Raw genomic sequence first — 20,923 nt, 5'->3', positions numbered from 1 at the left:
AATCCTAGTTTTAAAAATAATTTTGTTTAAAAACTTAGCTTTAAAAAGACTTTGATAAATTTAATATTTAGCTTTAAAAAGACTTTGATAAATTTAATACTTAGCTTTAAAAATAAAGGTTTTGAAAAAAAAAACTTAGTTAAAAGTACTCAACTTAAAAAAGATTTTGATAAAAGCTTTAGCTTTAAAAATATTTTGATAAAACCTTAGATTTAAAAATATTTTGATAAAAACTTAATTTTAAAAATATTTTCTTGTAAAAATACTTAAATTTTGTCTTTTCAAAGATAATTTATTTTTTTTTAAAAAAAATGAACTTCTTTCAAAAATATTTTGAACTTTTGAAAAGTTTAACTTTAAAAAATAATGCTTTAACAAGATAAAAATAAAAATTCATTACCCAACACCTTTGAAGATGATATAATCATGCTTGGTGTTGGATGACTCCTCAGTAATAATTAGGCATAGTAGAGTCATAGTAGAGCAGCAACACAAAGATAAAGCAGTCAAAATGTCAAACGGACGTGTAGAAGCTTGTAGAAGAGATGCCTCCAAAGCCTTGGTTGAATAACCCTTTTGAAAGGGATGGAAGACGCCTTCCATAGCACTGAAGGTGCCTTCAATGCCAACTCTTATCCCCCTAAAACTGGTTCTTATGATCGTGGAGCTCTTCTATGTTATCCGACTGAAAGCTCCTTCCAAACTCTCGAAAGCACCTTCCATAGCCTTGCTCAAGGTGCCTTCCATCACTTGGAAGGCGCCTCAAGCACTGTTCACCCGAGACATGTTGTGCTCCTTTTGCCCTACAAAATGTGTTAGTCCAAAACAAAATATCTAACTTGTAAAATAAAGTTAATACAATAATAAAATAGTAGTAATCATTAATTCATGTCCTTCCAAGACTAGGAACTAATCAAAGTCTCAATTTAGGGATCCAAAAAAGACCTAAACTAGATCGACATCTACTGCCCCCTCAAACGGAACATATCCTCATTAAGTAACTTTCCTCCAGTGACTTACCTTCACTTATCAAATATCAAGTTACCTCCTTGACGTCCAATCTGACCCACCAGATCTTCCTGCCGAAATTACACTCCAGAATTCACCAATTGGGAATCGAACATTTTGACCTCCTGCCGGAATTGCACATCCAGACTTTAACCCACCGGGAATCAAACATCCTGACCTCCTACTAGAGTCATACATCTGGACTTTACCAATCAAGAATTACACATCCCGACTAGACTTTCTGCTTGGTGTCTGGTCCTCTTGACCCATCAAGTTAGTCAACCCTGCGCACTCGGTAATAAGGTTAGATCAACGACATATCTAACTTTAATACATTTGTCATTTATCAAAACTCAGATTTGATCATTGGTCCCAACTATACCAATAACAAGGACTTGATCACTTCCTGGTTTACAACTAAGACTTTAACACCTGTCAAATATCCTGCACCTGTAAACTTGATACAACTAGTTAGATCATAACTAACCTAACTTTAACCTTAGTTATATATCAAAACCTTGGGTTAGATGTTGTACACCTTACACTAATACAAGTGATTCAAGCTTGATAGATAAAATTCCTAGTTGGGTGTTAGGTAACTTAAGTACAAGTATATGGAATCAGTTTAAGTCTGATTGCTTGGCAAAATGCCCAAGTGAGTGGAATTTCTTGGCATAAGTCCAAGTGTGTGGAATCAGCTGGAGACTGATTACTTGGCAAAACTAAATTAGACGAGTTAATCTAGTCAAGTAAGTGCAAGTAACTTAATATTCTATATCATACTCATTACGTGTAACAATATAATAAAACATGCTAGATGGTTCCAAGAAATCAGATGGAATCCAGAGGCGACTAGCTGATGATAACTCTCAATGAAGGGATTTTAGAGGTCCAGGCAATCGTATGGGTCCAGGTGACCCGGTATATAGGCAACCGAGCAGCTTTCAAATGACCATGGAGCAATGTTATCAGCAACTTGAACACGATGGTCAAGATAAAGCTTGACCCCTGCCTAGGTGACCAGGTGGTACATGGGCGATTGGGAAACTTCATTAATGTTATATTATGGATAGAAGTTGCAGCCACGTTAGCACTTGTACAGGCGACCAAGAGGGCTAAAGGAGACCGAGAAAGTACTATATAAGGAGCTTCAAGATAGAGCTTTCAAATCTTCCCTTGCTCAATCATCTAGTTCTCTCTAGTGCTTTGAGTGTGATTTTCACTTTCTATGCTGCAACACACACTTCATTTCTGATCAGCAACACCTAGAGTAATATTTTCATATTATTTTAGTATTACCTTAATATTTTTTATTATGCTTAATTTTTAGATCTTTTTTTGTAAGGTTTCTCCACCTATGAGATATCAGAAATAATATTTAAAATTTTAAAACTGTTGTGTGTCTATCTTCTAATTTGGTTGATCAATTTGCATGCTTATACTATTAGATTTCAATATAGCCTATCTCTTCATTGATTAAATTAATCTAAGTTATTTATTATTTCCTCTATGTTAACTCTAATTAATTTAGTTAATATCTACTTATTTTTTTATTATAAAAATTCATAATGCTATTCACCCCCTAGCACCGATCTTGATCCTACACTCCTCTGTCCTATAAAATGTGCACTCTTTCTGTTTCCTCTAGATACTCCAAGGAAAGACCTAATTGAAAATTAAGTAATGAAAGTTCTAGCAGAACTAGGTGTTGTATGACCGCAAGTACATGGTTATATCGTTAAGTAATCAAATATCAATTCCACGGGAACTATTGAATAAGCACTAATCGATTTTGCAAAGCAAGTTATCTAGATGATCAAAAGTTGTATTGATCATGAACACAAGAGATTAAAAGTTTGAGAGAGAGAGAGAGAGAATTGGCAAAGAAAGAGAGAGTGAGAGAGAGAGAGAGCAAAGAGGGAGAGAGAGCACAGGTGAGTGAAGAGAGAAGTTGGCTTTGAGGAATGATTCTAGAATTTTAGCTTCACTATGATACTAGTTAATGCCCCTATGAATTGTTATTTCCTTACCTCTATGCTTACACTCTTATATGTACTCTAACAAAATTACTAGTATGATTCTGCGAAGATCACACTTGAGAGTTTACACCAATTTCCAATGTCATTAAGTAAAAAAAATAACTCTAGAAAGTCTAGTTAAATGGATACCATATATCATTAAGGGTCCCTCGATCATACAATATCTAGAGTTTTCTCATTTACTTTCAAATATTAGATTAATACTATTAAGTAAGAGGTAACATAGAAAGTCCAGTTAAAAAGATACCCTCTGTCACTAAGGGTCCCTTAGTTATACAATCTGTAAATTACACAAGTCACTTCCTAATATTAAGTGACAAAAACCTATTAAGTCAATCCCTTGTAGAAGATTGACCCACATTTCAAGATGATACTCTAGAAAATCCTATTAAAAGGATATCCTCTATTTTTAAGGGCCCTCTGGTCATACAATCCAAAGCATCTCCTCTACATAGTGATCAATTCTTTACATTTAAATGCATTTACCTTACACACATTTTGTCAAACATAAATAAGGTACAACACAATAGAATAGGTCATAAACATATCATTAAATAAGGGAATAAGGAAATGCATAGTTCATATATCAACATTACATCATAATTACTCTCTACATCCTAGATCTAGATAATCTACTCCATAGCATAGGAAATACAACTAAGAAATAAGAAGAATCGTATTCTAAAATATAAAACACGAAATAGAGAAGAGAGGAATGTTTATCAATGCATTGTTAGTTTTCTCGGATGAAGTCCTAACTTGGATGGTGGATGGATCATTGATGGCTCTTGAAACAGAGGCTTTAGGATTTCCCCTAAGAGGAGAACTCTTCCCCCCAAGGAAAGGGGTTGAGATCCAAACCCAAGATATCTTAAAAAGGAGAGAAAATCCTCTTTTATAGCGGGGGACACGACCTTGGGTTCATGCCACATGACCGTGCCTGAGGGGCACGACTATGGCATGAAAGCCATAGGTAAGTTGACATGGTCGTGCATCTCAAGCATGGTCGTGGCATGTATACCACGGGAAGGAGGCACAATTGTGACTCACAGGCACGACTTGGATATGGAAATTCTAGAAAATGGGAGAGATGACCATGCCTCTTTGGCATGGTTTGCCCGTGGAGTATGTTAAAATGAAGCACGACCATATCCATGGGACACAACCTTGACATTAGTCTTGTTGGAGCGAGACACAGTTGTGCCTATGGGCATGACTGTGCCATGGGTTCTGCTGGGCACGACTCTGGGAGCTCCTAGGAAACACGATCGTGCCTTGTGAGGCATGCCCATGTCAGTAAAAAACATGGCATTCCTAGAGAGGAACGACCTTGCCTTGCTAATCTTCCTCTCAAGCCACTCAAATGTTCATTTTTACTCCGTTTTTGCTCCAAATTATGTCATGTAAATGAAAATACATAAAAAGTAGATCCCCAAATAAAAAATAATTATGATGATATAATGATAAAATATGGTGCGATAATATAAATCATGCTCATAAAATGCAAGTAAATATGCTTCAAATAATGCATAAAAACACATATAAGCTATGCACATTACTAGGTAGTGGAAGACCTAGTTAGGAACTAGGTTAAGTCTATGGTTGGTTAGCTGAGAGTTGAACATTTGGTAAAAAGAGAAGTCTTGGAGGAGTAAACTCCAAGCAAGTGAATCTAATAGGTTAGGTAAACCAAGTACTAGTTTTTGTATGTTTTGCTTTTTGTTTGCTTGTTTGTTTTGAAGGAAATAATAGCTAGATGAACGCTAAGGAGAGATCAGTTGGGAATTGTTCTCGGTCACCGGACTCGTGATCTAGTCGACCAAAAGGTAGTTCGGTCATTTAAAATTCAACGTGATTGGATTTGCACTAAATGATCCTCAAATAAGTTTTGACTGAGCTCTAGATGACCAAAGGGCGTGTCAGTTGGCCGAAAGGTCAAAACTTAGCTCGAAGAGGATCGAGTTTGCAGTCGAGCCAGCAAAGGTCAAATCGATCATGGAGCGTCCAGTCAATCGGAAGAGTGTCAATCGAGCTCTATAAAAGGCGAGTCGAGGTAGCATCTTCTTGAATTCTTTCAATCAACAACTTCATTTTCTTACTTGAAAAGTGCTCCAAGTGCTGCCTGTCAGCCAAGAAGATCCAGGATGAGTGTCACACTCAAGACTTCCATATCAGAAATATGAGTTTGTTTGCTTGATTTATATTAAGTTTTAGTTACTTATCTTTATTTTGTATTTGTGATTAGCTTACAAAATTTATAAGATATTTCTGTGCCTCCAGAGAGTCCAAAAAGGAGAAAAATATTAGTGGACTCATGCTGAGTGCATATCTTAGACATAGCACTCGAGGTTGTGAACCAAGTTAATCTGGTATTTTTGTCTCATCTTATTTATTTATCTTTTAAGTTATTCCTGTTGTATAAAATAAAAGAACAATGAATAAGATGATTACGCTATCCCCTCTAGCGTCAAACAAGATCCTGCAAAGTTCTCCTCCAACTCCTCTCCAATTCGATCCTTTTCAACAAAGTCCAGCTATTCAGCATCCTATTGACCCAACAAAGAAACAATTCAACTAATAAATTAACCCATCTCTAGTTGCCTTAATCCTATTCTCCTATACGTCCTTGGTCACTTAAGCATTGAAGCGACCTTGCCGAATAACTCTGATGCCTCTAATTTTTATTGTACTATACTCAAGTCAGATCAGGCCATGTTATGCAGGTCAGACTGCTCCACCTCAATAACCACTTTGTTGGTAGACCTCCACATCAGCACCTCCACTTTTATTTTTATTTTTATTTTTATTGTTAGTTAGTATCAGATATCAGAGTTTATACCAATTAATCCTAGGACGATCAATCCGATCCGATTCCACAAATATTTTTCTTTAACAATCAAGATAAATCAAGAGGCATTCACAACAAATGATCCATCAGTCTAACACTCTTATTTCAACCGCCCATTAAATACCTCCACTTGAACATCTAGTAGGGCAGCAAATTTTAGTCGCATCAATCACTATCCAACTCTAAAATTTGTTGGATGGAGTAATGCCTCAGCCACTTGGTTGGTCCAAAGGATCAAGTAAAAGATCATTTAGGATGCGGGGATGATATTGTAAAATTCTTTTGGTATTGTAATCTCAAATATCTTACTCATCACTAAGGTGAGGTTATAATAATTAAGAATCTCCTTGGCATCGTGATTTAGAAAAGACAACAAGAGATTAGAAACGAACTCCGGACATTATGATCCATAAAAGGATCAAGTGGAATTCATGAGATTGTCCAACTATGATGCTCAAGGTGGAATAGTAATTTTTATAGAATAAAATGACCTCATTTGTATAATATATAATAGTACTCTAAAGTCTATGAACTATCGAACTGCTTACGCCTTACGCCCTAGACCAGCTTATCCCTGTGGCTTAGTGCGATGGTAAATGGAAGGATGAGTTTCTTAAGCAACAAGGGTTCAATTCCGCAAATAAATATTTATGGTGCTCAAATTACTTGTGGTGTTTGGGTCTTCCCTGTGATCTATCTGTGTTTTCCAAATTTATCCGATGACTGATGAAAAATTTCCATTGGGTTATTGGTCATCCCCAAGTGAATTAATGATACAATACTTGAACACCTGGGCTTGAAATTACGCCTTAGACCTCACTAAAGAAGAAGACAATACTCGAGAGAAAAAGAGAGAAGAATGTACGATAGGAGGAATGAAAGTCTTACAGGAGTCACCAAGGAATGGAAGGCTCGCTTGTGAGAATTAACGTTAAAACGGATTCCTTTGGTCAATTTTCAAAGCTCATGACTTTTTGTAACATGAGAAGTTGGTCTATCATTGACTAAATTGAGTTTCCAATTGGAAGCCATTCAACTTAATGGGCTGTTAAAATTAACAATCATTATAAATTTTAGCTTTATATTCTTGACAATTTTTAACTTATATTTGGGCTATTTATATTGAGTTGCATGGTTCTAATTCCCTCTAAATTATTCTCATGTAAATTATATTTTCAGATACTTGACTTAAGCTTTATACAAACTTGCATCTCCATCCGATCATAATTTTTATTCATCTTATTTTAGATATTATTTTTTATTTATTTTTAAAATTAATTTTACAATAATGTACTTATGAAATAAATTCTAGCCGATTAATTAATTATGAAAAATTAATTTCCAACGCTATCACACACGAATTGATTGCTAAAAATTGCTTAAGAGCTTTTTTTTGTGCCAAATCCAATCAGGAACTAACATAAGCATACTAAATTTTCACATGAATATAAATCTCACATATTATCTTCTTGTTCATAATTGAAATGCCAAAAAAAAACCTAAAATAAAAAAATATTGTCAAAACAAAAAAGGTTCCTTTTTTTATTGTCTTGCGGAATTAAATTGATCATAGTCCTCTTCTTTGTGGAAATAGGCACTTATCCTCTTATTTGGGGTAGTGAAGCCATCATGCAAATCCTCACTAACATTGAGGGCCAATTAAGTTCATGGAAACTAAGATGATTCTAAATCACTACTAAAACAACTTGGAAGTGCATATGTACTGGTTCTCTTCCTCAACCATGCAGATATCATCCACAGAAAAATGTATTTAATGGGTCATGTTTCCCTCTGCCCCTGCCTCTCAAAACAATGATCATGTCAAAATCAAGTAAAACTTTTAAAGTATGAGATGCCATGTTCACCCGAGTATCAGGTCACATTATGATCTTGCAACCATGTAGTTTTGCCTCCAGAGGAAGTGCCTTGTCTTTCCATCTTCTCCATGGAAGCTCTCATGTCATGAACAAACTTTAAGGATTCTGAGAGTCGATTTAGAAGGTTAAATAGCGCAATAACTTCATTTCTTTGTAGCTGCAACTGAAAATCCAGAGATTGTGTTACATTATGAATATAACCATAAGCATGTAAATCTTTATAGAGTTTAGATCAAATATATGTGGTTCATGTCACTATTATATGCAATTGGTTCCTGAAGGATTTCTTACATATAACAGTTTTTTTATCAATGGATATTCTAAAAAAAACATGTAAGTTAAACATATAAGAAAACTGACATGCCAAGTGCAAAATGTAGATTTTCCATCTAAAAAACATGAAGAGAATCTTAAGGTGGTCATTTTTTGATTTATGCAAAAAAAAAAAAAAATCAATTTGATGTTTAAAAAGACTTGCATACATGTTGATTGGGGTTATTTCCATTGACGGAGAATAGAACTTTCAGAGCTGTTGCTAGACCATTGACTTGAAGTTTTCCCCACAAGCGGCATTTCTCACAAGCGACACAGTTCATAATGGCACTGAACATGCAATTGTCTTTGGTTAGTTAAAAATTAAAATTTATTCCTGCCACTAAGCATGGCATATACACAAATACAAACCTGATATTCCTGAATTGTTTCAGAACCTGCTCCTTTAGCTCAGGCCCGTTTGTGCCTTGCCAAAGCTTAGCTTCATTGAAAGGTAAAGGGTAAGAAGAATGAATTTTTGGATTGTAGACAAGCTGTCGCACCAATGATTGAGTTTTCAAATCCTCTATTGGATTGCCAGTGTTGTATTCTGCCTGCTCCAGATAATCTGCAGCCTGAAGCAAATCAATTAGGAGAATGTTGATAGGAGTAAAATAAAATTGAGTTCAAATACTTTACAACATCATAGAAGAATTGAAATCAAATCTTTATGCTTTCGCATTCAGTAAATCAAGGCAACAATAAAAAATTGACCAAAACTAAAAAAGGTGCCTCTGAAAATCTTTGAATGGACTTATTATGATTATTGTAAAAGGGAATCACATTATCTTTAATATGCCTATTATCATTTATAAGTCATTTTTGTTGACAGTTTCAATAAAATTGTTCTCTTTTATTAAATTAAAGAAGAGAAATTTATAATGTCTCCTATAAATGTACTTTAGACCTATTATAAGAGAATAATGACACCAAACGTGATTGGGCAAGAACGATTGCAATTTACATTAAAAATTTTCAAACCTAATAATAGTAAATAATTTGAATGAAATAATTCACTTTTATTAATCTAAGGCAGCAACCTTCAAACTCCGCTTGTGAATACTAACAATTTAGATTATAAACATTTTCTTACATTTTTCATTGTAATTAGGATTATCTTTTTCTAAATTGATAAAATGAACCGTTTCAATAACACATTCACTTGCCAATAAATCAAAGTACAGTAGGGTATAGTGCAAATATTAGAGGTGATGGTGTACCCCATTGCCAATATTAGAGGTGATAGCGTGCCCCATTGCCAATAATCAAAATAGAGGCACCCTTGTGTAAATTTTAAAAATAAAGGGCACCTTTTGATTTTTGTCTCACTTCCTTAGGAGGCTCATTAATAATTCATAGAAAATTAATCTTATCTATCTAGACTTCCTTTGTTATTTAGTAAATAGGATAATTAAATTTCTTAGAAGTACAATTCCAAGTTTTACTCAAGAAAGACATCAAACATTATCCTTTCACATTTAACAGAATCCACCCTTAACCCCAATTTGCACTAGATTAGTAGTATAATAAAACAAACAAACAATGGGAAGCTTTCTGATATTTAAATACAGGCTTCAGTACTTGGCTACAGTGTAGCCAAAGAAGGATCTTAAGGTTTAAATCAGTTCATCAGTTTAGCAGGACAATGAGGGATGCAGGACCAACAGAAGCATAGCCCAGATCAAACATATTGATATTGAAGAATGGCTACAATATTTGTAGTCAAACAAATGTTTAACTAATTATTTGGTTGGGAAATTTCAAACCTTCTAAGGTTTATCTATTTTTCAAAGTGACCCCTCCCTTCCTCAGTTTCAAGATCATTAAAATGCTTCAAGAGTTTGAAAACTCTTGTTATTTTAGCCCTCAACCATTGACATCATTATGTTACTTGACAGAAAGATGACGTGGCAAACATGTATCATTTTATTAGAGTTGAAAACTGTCATATCATCATTCCATTGACTTAATGGTGTTAGTGGTTGGAGGGGGGATGACCATAGTAGTTCAAACACATCTTGATCATCTTAAAATTCTAAGAGGAATTTTGAAAAAGAAAGTACTGAATTTATCATTATTAGGAATGCATCTGCATGTCAATGCAAAACTGCAGATGATTACAGAAATAAGGTTTTGTGCCAACATTTTCAAATGGATCACCAACGCTTTCAGCTCAAAAATGAGATTTTGAACCAGACTAAGTAAACTAGAAGGATTCAATCATCCTAACCAGGATGGAGCCATATCACACAGCAGAAAAACACAAACTATGTGAAACAAAATTCTAAGACCAGCAAAAAGGAAAGACAGAGTTCCGGCTAAAAAAATTTAATTTATCAAGGAAACTTTGAATTTTGTCTTAGATTGCATTGCCACTATATATAAAAAGAGAAGTAACCCTCTTATATGCTATAATAGTTCTACCAATCTGTAAAAACTGTGTCCATCTAGTAGAGTGAATCTATGATATGTATCGCCATGGCATTAAATGAACTCAAATCCTAGAAACATTGTTACAGCAATAGACAGGATGCACCAACCTGAAATTTTATGGCTCAAGCCTCTTGATATGGAGGCCAGACCAAAACAACAAAATATTGCTTTTTATATTTTTTGAAATACTGTTTCAACTTTTATATGTTCTTCTTCCTAACATTGATCGAGATGTATTCATTGGTATTGATGAACAAATACCGAAGAAGCAAGGAGATTTCACTTCACCTTAAATTTCATAACTACAACATTGCCCAAAAATTTAAAGGATAGAGCATTGAATTAAAAAAAAATAGATTACTTACCTTTGTCACAGCTCTCATCACAAATAGAAAGATGAAATACAAATTTTTGACACGATCTGGATGTTTCCATACTCGATCATAAAGCAACTCAACATTTGGCCCCCACTGGATACATAGAGGAAATCACAAAAGAAATTTATTACCAAATAAAAGCACAAGACTTGTAATGGAAGATTGAGATCAAATTGTAGCTGTTCAGGAACATACCAAATTGGTAGATACATCTAGAAGATAATCGGAAGCTATATGAACTGAAATTGAAGAATGCAACCCAGAGATCAATTTGTACATCACTGTCTTCTCATCACACAGTTCTTCATCAGGATCTGAAGAAAGATGGGCACAAGAAACATATAAGATAAAAATGTGGTTCGAGTTTGTCAATTGAAATATTGACATAGTTTATTTTTCTGTGTTTGGTTATGCATATCAAAATAATTTGAAAATACTCTCAAGGACCAAACATGATGATTCAGCATCTGTGTGGCTGACAAAGCATCCTCTACCACTATTGTTCAAACAGAATATAGAACTATTGGACAATCAGTACTCATGTCAAGATGGTCCTATCTTATTTACTGACTGGACTGGTTGATAACATTTTTAAGAATTCATTTCTCTAATCTTAGTAAATTAACGTTAAGTTCTAATATGACAAAAACGACATAATTAGAAATAAAAAAAACACAATTTTAGTAAATATAAGCATACAGAATTTACAATCAGAACTCACATTGAACTGCATGTTTTTTCCTATAGTTGATTTCACATTCATGGACATGGTTGTACTACAACTAAACGCATATAATCCAAAAAAATAGAATTACTAAAAGATACCACACTTTTTGAATGAATTAATGAAGTATTGAAATTACAGATAAATTGCAGTTGAGCATATTTTAAAAAGGAATGTAGGTCTTCTCACATGTTGGGTCATACTTGGTGGCCCATGTATCAAGTATCCACTTCTCAAACAATCATGGAATATAGTTCTCATTTTCATATGCATAAATGAACAAAATTAGTGATCCACAAATCATTTAAGTATGCATGACAAAATTCAGAAAAATAAAGTATTTTCCTCAAAAAAAATTATCTCATGCAAAACATTTTCTGTAGAAAATATTTTTGTGTGACAATAAGGTATAGATTGAAAAAAAGTAATCCAGGAATTAATTGAACAAGCAACACAAAAAGTCATCATATTGTTACTACAAATGCACAATATTATATACATACAATAACGATTGAAATCATGATGATTTTCAAAAACTTAAATATTCAAAATTATGATGCTTTTCAGCAACTTAAATAAGTAAAATTATTGGTTGTCCTAGGCTATGATATAAACAACGTCAAACATGTATTGTTAGAATACCATAATAAGAGATACTAATAGCACACATAAGCCATGGTAGTATAGCATCTCAAAAACTTCAACAGGAAATGAAAAAAGAAAGTAAAGACGACAACTAACATTTTGGACAATTATCCTTGTAAACAGAAGTCCATATCCTTTGAGTTGATGTGCCTGTATAGCCAGTGTATCTCTCAGGGTTTAGTTGGAGATTGACAAATGTCATTGCAGCTGCATAAAATAAAAATGTTCCATCAAAATCTAAAAAAAAAAATTGAGGTGAAAAGCTATGTCAAATTAAAAAAAATGAAACAAATGCTAAATCAAGGATGAAGAGTACAATTATCAGTTTCATCATCATATGTCCAGGGATTATCAATCTCAATCCACCCCTTGAAGACTTTATCATCAAGGGTTTTATCCACAGCAGCATGTTGTTTGCCCTCCTGGCAAATTGCCTCATCAACCAAGCGTCCTCTGGATAATTTCTTAAATGGCTCTGGAAATTCACTTTCTGGACACTCACAGACAGAACAATCTCGCAGATGGCACATCCCATCATCAGGCCAGAATGGACAATCACACCACAACTTAACCTATCATAGCAATTATAACCAAATTATTGAAGAATCGAGACAATTAAGTAGAAAGCTGAAATTCCATTATTTAATAAGAAAAAGTAGAAGTTGCATAACAAGTTCCTCGTATGCAACAAAATACCACAAAATAGGACACCATCCATGCTAGAGATCATGAATGAGGTTAAAGACCCCACTTCTATTTGGAAAATAAAAAAAACAATGGGTCATCTTTTGTGGTCATCCTTCCCAAATCTTCTTGATGCCAAATTATTGAAAAACCTTATAATTAACAACTTAATCTTCTTCTAATGACACATGGAGCATCAAAAATGTACATCACACAAACTATTCCCACTTTCTTAGACTGGCACAGAAATTGTCATGACTTCAGTGAGCCCTTTCCCACAGATAGGAATAGCCTACATCCATAATTCCATCAACATATCCCTTGTGCTAGTCAGATTTTATGTACTGAGTCGTAAGCCAAAGCTTGTAACACAATTGCATACACACTCAAATGACATAGAAGAATTACAATAATATAAAAAATAACTATCAATAAATTAGGCATGATTTGATTAGATTAAATATGTCATGATTTTATTTGATTGAAATAAATTTAGGAAGGTAATTATTAGGATTAGAATATTTCCTTATTTTGTGAGATTTGGACTTGTACACTTTCTTCTATTTAATGATGTATTGAGATCTAAATTATGTAGAATAAAAAAGTAGATTTCAGTCTTTCTCCTTCATTTTCTTTCGATGCATTATTTATATGGTATCAGAGCCGGCTTTAGGTCATGAATTTCAAAGCCGCTATGGTCGGCATAGACTCAAAATCATCTGGATCATCTATCGACAATAACGCACCATCCTTGGAAGGAGGAAATTGACCAAATTCAAATATCTGCTTATCTGATTCTCTCCAAATCACCATACATAGATTCAATGGAAAAAAATTACCTTGAAAGGGTTCAATCCGTGCGCTTGGCGATTGATGGTAAAGGGAAACTAGGACATTTGAATGGAGAAATAAAGCCATCCGCTTCGAATGATCTGAAATACAAATAATGGCGCTCGAAAAATTCTTTGGTGACTGCCTGGCTTATTAACTTGATGGACCCAATCATTGGCAAGCCTTTCATGTTCTTACCTACATCCCGTGATGTATGGGAAGTTGTACGTGAAACCTACTCTGATATGGAATCATTTTCAACTGTTTGAATTAAATATTCGAATGTGGAGAATGAAGCAAGGAAACCAAGATGTTACTACCTATTATAATGAAATGATGAATGTATGGCAAAAACTAGATTTATTTGAAAAAGAGGAATGGAAAAACACCAAAGATGGTATTTGATATAAAAAGAAGGTAGAGAGAAGCAAGGTGTTTGTGTTTTTTGGCGGTTTAAATAAGGAGCTTGATGAAGTTTGGGGACGGATACTTGGAGAAAACCTCTACCTACCATTAGAGAAGTTTTCTCAGAGGTCCATTGAGTGGAGGCTCGACACCAAGTGATGTTGAAAGGAATTGAAGAACCAAAGATAGTGGATAGTGAGGGATCTGCCCTTGTCACTATATGGACCAGTTTTGAAGGCGATAAGTCAAAAATCTGGTGTGAAAGGTGCCACAAACCGTGGCACACTGTGGAGACATGCTGGAAAATCCATGGAAAACTAGCAAATTATAAAAAGAAGTCAAGCATGAACTCTAAAGCTACTAATGGCAGCGTTCGGGCCCTTCAAACAAGTGGTATTGATTCTAGACAACAATCATCAACACTTGTATAAAATGCTTCAATCTCACTCTGTTGGAAATTCTAACTCTTCTTGCTCTTTAGCTCAAACAGGTATATCCTGTATAGCTTCTATTGCTAGCACAAACACAAATGGTTCTTGGATATTAGATTTAAGTGCCACTGACCATATGATAGGCATATCATAATTTTTCTCTTCATATACACCGTGCGTAGGGAATAAAAAGGTTAAAATTGCTAATAGATCCTTTGCTTATATCGTAGGAAAAGGAACTGTTGTTTCTCCTTTCCTTGTCCTTAGAGATGTTTTGCATGTGCCTTATTTATCATATAATTTGTTATCCATTAGCAAACTTACCATCTTAATTGTTGTGTTGTTTTGTTGTTCTCTCATTGTGAATTTCAGGATTTAGCCTTGGAGAAGATGATTGGCAATGCTAGCAAGACAATGATCTCTACATCTTCAATATTGGATCAATCTTCACCGCACAAGACCTCAAGACCTGTTTCAACTCGATTTTTGCTTCTCATGATAGTGAGATTATGTTATGACATTATTGTTTAGGACATCCAAACTTTCAATATTTAAGACAATTGTTACCTAAGTTATTTTTAACTAAACTTACTTCATTGTTTAGATGTGAATCTTGTGAATTAGCCAAACATCATCGCTTGGTGTTTCCATTACAATCATATAAAAAATCAACACCATTTACTTTGATACATAGAGATGTTTGGGGTCCCTCTATGATAGTAACTTTGTCTAAAAAATGGTGCTTTATCACATTTATAGATGATTATACTAGAATAATTTGGATATTTCTTTTGAAAAATAAATCTAACGTTGGAAATGTGTTCAGAAATTTTATAATATGGTCCAAACACAATTTCAAACATAGATCAAAATTTTTTGTAGTGATAATGGGAAGGAATATTTCAATCAATTGCTAGGGAACTTTTTTTGCTGAGAAGCAAATTGTTCATCAAAGTTTTTGTATTCACACTCCTCAACAAAATGGAGTGGCTGAAAGAAAAAATAAACATCTCCTCGAAGTTGCGAGGGCTCTAAGTTTTCATATTAAAGTTCCAAAGTATCCTTGGGGTGATGCGATTTTAACCGCTACTTCTTTAATAAATAGATTACCAGCAAGGATACTGAATTTTCAAACTCCGATAAAAATCGTTCAAAATTGTTTCTCTTACTCTCGGCTCTTCACAGATATTTCCTTAAAAATTTTTGGTAGCATTGTCTTCGTTCACAATCATGACCCAAGACATTCTAAACTTGATACAAAATCTTATAAATGCATCTTTGTTGGGTACCCTAAAAATCAAACAGGATATAAATGTTTTGATCCAATTTCTAAAAAAAAATTGGTATCCATGGATGTCACTTTTTTTAAAGGGAAATCTTACTACAATTCTCATCTTCAAGGGGAGCATAATAGGGAAGATGAATGTTTAAATGAGTCATACTTAACTTATTATTTCGAGGAAGAACCTACACTTGTGCTTTTTCAAAACAATGACATGATAGATAAGAGTAACATTCGGTTCAAAGGTCTTGTTTACAGAAGGAAAGGTTGGGCTCAAAGAAAAGAAGGCATTGTCCATCTACAAAGCCAAGAATCTGATCAAAGGCAAAATCATGAGACTAGTAATGATTACTCAAAGATCCCTGACAATAAAACCCAAGGTATGTTAAATTCCTCCAGTCAAGTTGATCATCCTATTGCCCTAAGGAAAGGAGTTCGGTCATGCACACCACACCCACTTTCGAATTTTACATCTTATAAAAATTTGTTACATACTTTTGTTTCACAACTCGACAGTGTTAGTATTCCAAATAATATTCAGGAAGCTTTAAAGATACATGAGTGGAAGGAAGAAATTTTTGAGGAAATGAGAGCCCTATAGAAGAATTCTACTTGGGAGAAGGTTGATCTGCCTCACGGTAAATTAATTGTTGGTTGTAAATGGGTATTCACTATAAAGTACAACTCAGATGGTTCCCTAGAATGATATAAGACTCGTTTGGTTGCTAAAGGCTTTACACAAACTTATGGAGTAGACTATTCTGAAACATTCTCTCCGGTGGCTAACTTGAACAAAGTTTTAAGTCTTGTTATCAGTTGGTGCAAATCTCAATTGACCACTGAATCAATTAGATGTGAAGAATGTATTTCTAAATGGTGATTTAGAAGAAGAGGTCTACATGAAAGCACCCCCAGGATTTTTTGATCAGTTTAGATCAAAAGTGTGTAAGCTGAAAAAATCTCTCTATACACTGAAGCAATCACCCATTTGAGAGGTTCACAAATTTTGTAAAACATTAAGGCTACACCCAAGGACAATCTGATAATATTTTATTCACTAAGACATCTAAGAAAGACAAAATCTTTATGTTGATCGTGTATGTCAATGACATAATCTTGACTGGAGATGATATAGAAGAGATGAGTAGATTAAATGAAAACCTAGCCAAGGAATTAGAGATTTTAGACTTGGGTCAACTAAGGTACTTTCTGAATGGAGATAGAAAGATCAAGGAAAGGTATTATTGTGTCTTAGAGAAAGTATATTCTCGACCTCTTAAGGAAACTGGGATGAGTAGGTGCAGGACAACAGATACTCCAATTGAAGTGAACACAAAGCTAGGAGATATAAAAAATGCCACTCCAATAGACTCAGTAAGATATCAAAGAATTGTTGGGAGACTAATTTACTTGTCCCATACTCGCCCAAACATTGCTTTCGCAGTGAACATGGTCAATCAATTCATGCATTCTCCATACGAAGAACATCTGGATGCAGTGTACCAAATCCTAAGGTATTTAAAAGGAACACTTGGAAAGGGACTTTTCTTCAGAAAGGATGAGAAAAGAGACATTGAAGCATATACAGATGCAGATAGGCAGGCTCTGTTACTGATCGAACGTCAACTTTAGGGTACTGCACATTTGTGTAGGACAATGTGGTAACTTTGGAAAGTAAGAAGCAAAGTGTTGTAACCAGAAGCAGAGGCCGAGTTTAGAGCAATGACTCAAGGAGTATGTAGATTCTTTGGCTAAAGAGAGTTTTGGATGAACTAAAGAGACCAATAAACCTTCCTATGAAGCTATATTGTGATAACAAAGCAACAATCATTTTTGTTCATAATCTAGTTCTACATGATAGAACAAAACACATTGAAATTGATAAACACTTTATAAAAGAGAAGCTGGAAGACAGAACAATTTGCACTCCATTTTTTCCAACCATGCTACAAGTTGCAGATGTTTTGACCAAGGGTCTTTCAAGACAACTCTTTGAAACACAAGTTAGCAAATTGTGCATGATGAACATCTTTACACCAACTTGAGGGGGAGTGTCAATAAATTAAGCATGATTTGATTAAATTAAATATGTCATGATTTTATTTAATTGAAATAAATTTAGGAAGGTAATTATTAGGATTAAAATATTTTCTTATTTTGTGAGATTTGGACTTGTACGCTTTCTTCTATTTAATGATGTATTGAGATCTGAATCATGTAGAATAAAAAAAAATAGATTTTAGTCTTTCTCCTTCATTTTATTTCGGTACATTATTTACAATAACTCATCTTGAAACAATAATAAAGTGTATGTTGAGCTAAGAAAGTTTTTATAATAGTTCAATTTCATAAATACAAGTATTAAAATAATAAGAGAGTGGAAGAATAAAAGTAAACTAAATGGAGGATCTGTAAAACATGGTAACTCTAATCCAAATAAAACTAGTAGCACAAGTTAATGCAATGGGTCAAATTCTCTAGAAACCTTTGGTTGATCTAAAGGTCGAAAGAAAGAAAACTTCCAAGCAAAACTGGTAGGAGAGCATCTAAGAAAGCCAACCAAAAAAACAAAGCAATGTAAGAGGAAAGCTATGCATATGTTATGAGACCTAACACAAAACACAATGATACAAAATCATGGAACTGACAACAACTGATTATTGTTGACTCATCAATTGATTATTGTTACGTGCTAGTTGACTGGGCATTCAATTGACGACAGAAGCTAAGGGTGTTGTTTGATTGTCCCTATTGAAGAGTCAACTAGTGATCCTTTGAGTTGATTGAAATATAGTTAAATGTTACAACAATGGTTTTCCAAAAGATGCAATTGAAGGCAACCAACTGATGGTGCGAAGGAGTCGATTAAATGATTAATAATTTATAATGAAATAATAGTTGTTTCCAAAAGCTATGTCAAAGGCACTGATAGTACAAGAAGTCAACTAAAGTAACGATTAAAGAAATTGTACGCCAATGAACAATCGATTAATGTAGAACAAAATGGATGATTCTTAAGATTTCTCAGAAGCTTGAAAGAGGGCTATAAATATAGGACATGTTGGTTATGAAATAACATCTTCTACAACAAAGTCACTCTATCAAAATCTCTACTCTCATGCTCTCTTTCATTCATTTTATTCTTCTATAATCAAGTCATTGTAAGAGGTTTCTTTACCTTTGGAAGGTTTACGAAGAGAAAGGTAGTTGAATTCGTTGAGTGGCCTACTAAAAGGTTATAGGCTATAGAGTAGGAGCTTGAGGCTACCAAATCACATAAAAGATTGAGTTAGCATTGCCTCTCTTTACTTTTATGCATTCTTTTTATCATCTATTGGCTTTGTTTTTGCGGAATAACACTAATCAAATTGTGGATGCCTCATAAAAATAGTAGTACGGTTGATGAGTGACTCAACACTTCTAGAATAAGGTCAAAAGAAAGAAAAATTATTAGTAAAAAAACTAGTAAGAAAGCCTCCTTAGAAGGTCATCCAAAAACAAACAAAATAGTGTAAAGAGGATATCTATGCATATGCTACAAGCTCTAACACAAAACATAATGATATAAAACATACTATCATGTAACATACAGGTAACCCTAATCATAATTGTCAATTGCAGTATGATAAACTTTCTCTCCATCAAAGACGGTCAACTCAAAATATTTCTATTGACCAAAGCAATCACTTTAGCCACCAAGCCTAAAAGAATTACTCATCCTTAGGGGCTATATCAACATAAAGCTGTCGCCCCCGGAGGCTCAACTTTTTAATTGGGCATCAACAATTCAGGAGTCCAAAATCATTATAAGATGTCATGCATGCAATACATAGTTAGGTCTGGCTAAAGCCAACTATCATAGATCCAACCTTAGAGTCACAAAGCCTTGCTAGTGGTTTCCCTAACAAGCTATGGTTCATTACGAGAAGACTTCATCTTCTGAGATTGAATTTTTTTCTATACGAGTATGTAGTTTACACAATAATACTTAGCATGCTCTAATAAAATGATTACTCTAAGAATGACAAATTGAACATGCCATTTACATAAGCATAAAGAGTCCAATACCATAAATAAAGGTGGGAAAATGATAAAAGGAAGAACACATAAAAAATGCTGAAATATCACTAGGTTAAGGTCCAATAAATAATGTTCATCAATTTTCCCTTTTTCAGAAAAAAATGGAAAAGGAACCAGGAGCAACAGGGAACAGACTAATTCCAATATTGTACCTTGAAATAACGAAAAAAAGGAGTTTTGACAAGCTCCTGGAGTAATGGATGCAACACCAGCTCGTTTACAGAATCCGTCGTCTCATAGTCGCAGCAGCAGCCCTCCACCAAGCCCGTGTAGTTCCCCGGTCCCTACCACAGTACAACCTCACCCAAATTAACGCCCAAATAAATCAATACCACCACCAATCCCGCAACAGGGGGGGAAAAAAAAAGAAGCTCGAAAATCAGGTGACTCACTAGGGGCCAGTCGCTGAGTTCGTTTGTGGAGGAGGAGAATGAGGACGAAGAGGCGATCGCGATTGCAGTGGCGATTAGGACGACGGCGCCCGCCCAGGCCAATCTCCGTCGGGCCTTGGCGTCGTTGTGGGAAACGTTGTCCTTCCCCATCAGGTGAGGCGGCTCCAATACGTTTCAATATTGCGAAGGAGAGGAAAGCAAAGTATTGCGCGCGACCGATGGAGGAAGGGGTAGATTATAAATGGTTCTGGAACGGAGAGAGGGAAAACGAAGGCGGTTGCTGTTTTGCAAAGCTGCGGATGGCTTCGACGGGAGAAACAGGTGGCGGCAGAAAACTGTTTTAGTTTACGCCGCTGGGTTGTGAATGGCGGTTGCTGCGACGGTGTAGGTGGGGCCCGACCCAAACTTCCAAATCGTATCGTTTTTTTTTTTTTAAGTATTTAAATCTTACGCTCGGACTAATTCTGAGGTATTTAAATACACAACTTCGTTAGTAGTTAAATCGTTTATATGTGTTTCATATTAAATCAGTAATGTACCTGATCTTGTACCATC

General features: G+C 34.7%; 1 protein-coding gene across 1 annotated transcript; it reads right to left on the bottom strand.

The window, feature by feature from the left end:
• Positions 1-7,339: 7,339 nt before the first annotated feature.
• Positions 7,340-20,565, bottom strand: LOC122039609 (endoplasmic reticulum oxidoreductin-1-like). Its single transcript, XM_042599148.1, has 9 exons — positions 20,369-20,565; positions 20,129-20,260; positions 12,580-12,835; positions 12,360-12,470; positions 11,090-11,208; positions 10,883-10,987; positions 8,457-8,659; positions 8,255-8,375; positions 7,340-7,935 (listed from the first exon to the last, which is right to left on the bottom strand). The coding sequence occupies exons 1-9, from the start codon at positions 20,516-20,518 to the stop codon at positions 7,768-7,770; spliced, it is 1,365 nt and encodes a 454-aa protein (XP_042455082.1). The 5' UTR covers positions 20,519-20,565; the 3' UTR covers positions 7,340-7,767.
• Between the last annotated feature and the right edge of the window lie 358 nt (positions 20,566-20,923).

The sequence above is a fragment of the Zingiber officinale genome, chromosome 2A, assembly GCF_018446385.1.
Source record: "Zingiber officinale cultivar Zhangliang chromosome 2A, Zo_v1.1, whole genome shotgun sequence".
NCBI classification, from domain to species: Eukaryota; Viridiplantae; Streptophyta; class Magnoliopsida; order Zingiberales; family Zingiberaceae; genus Zingiber; species Zingiber officinale.
Note: the sequence above shows the minus strand (reverse complement) of the source record. Positions and strands in the feature narration are given on the sequence as shown.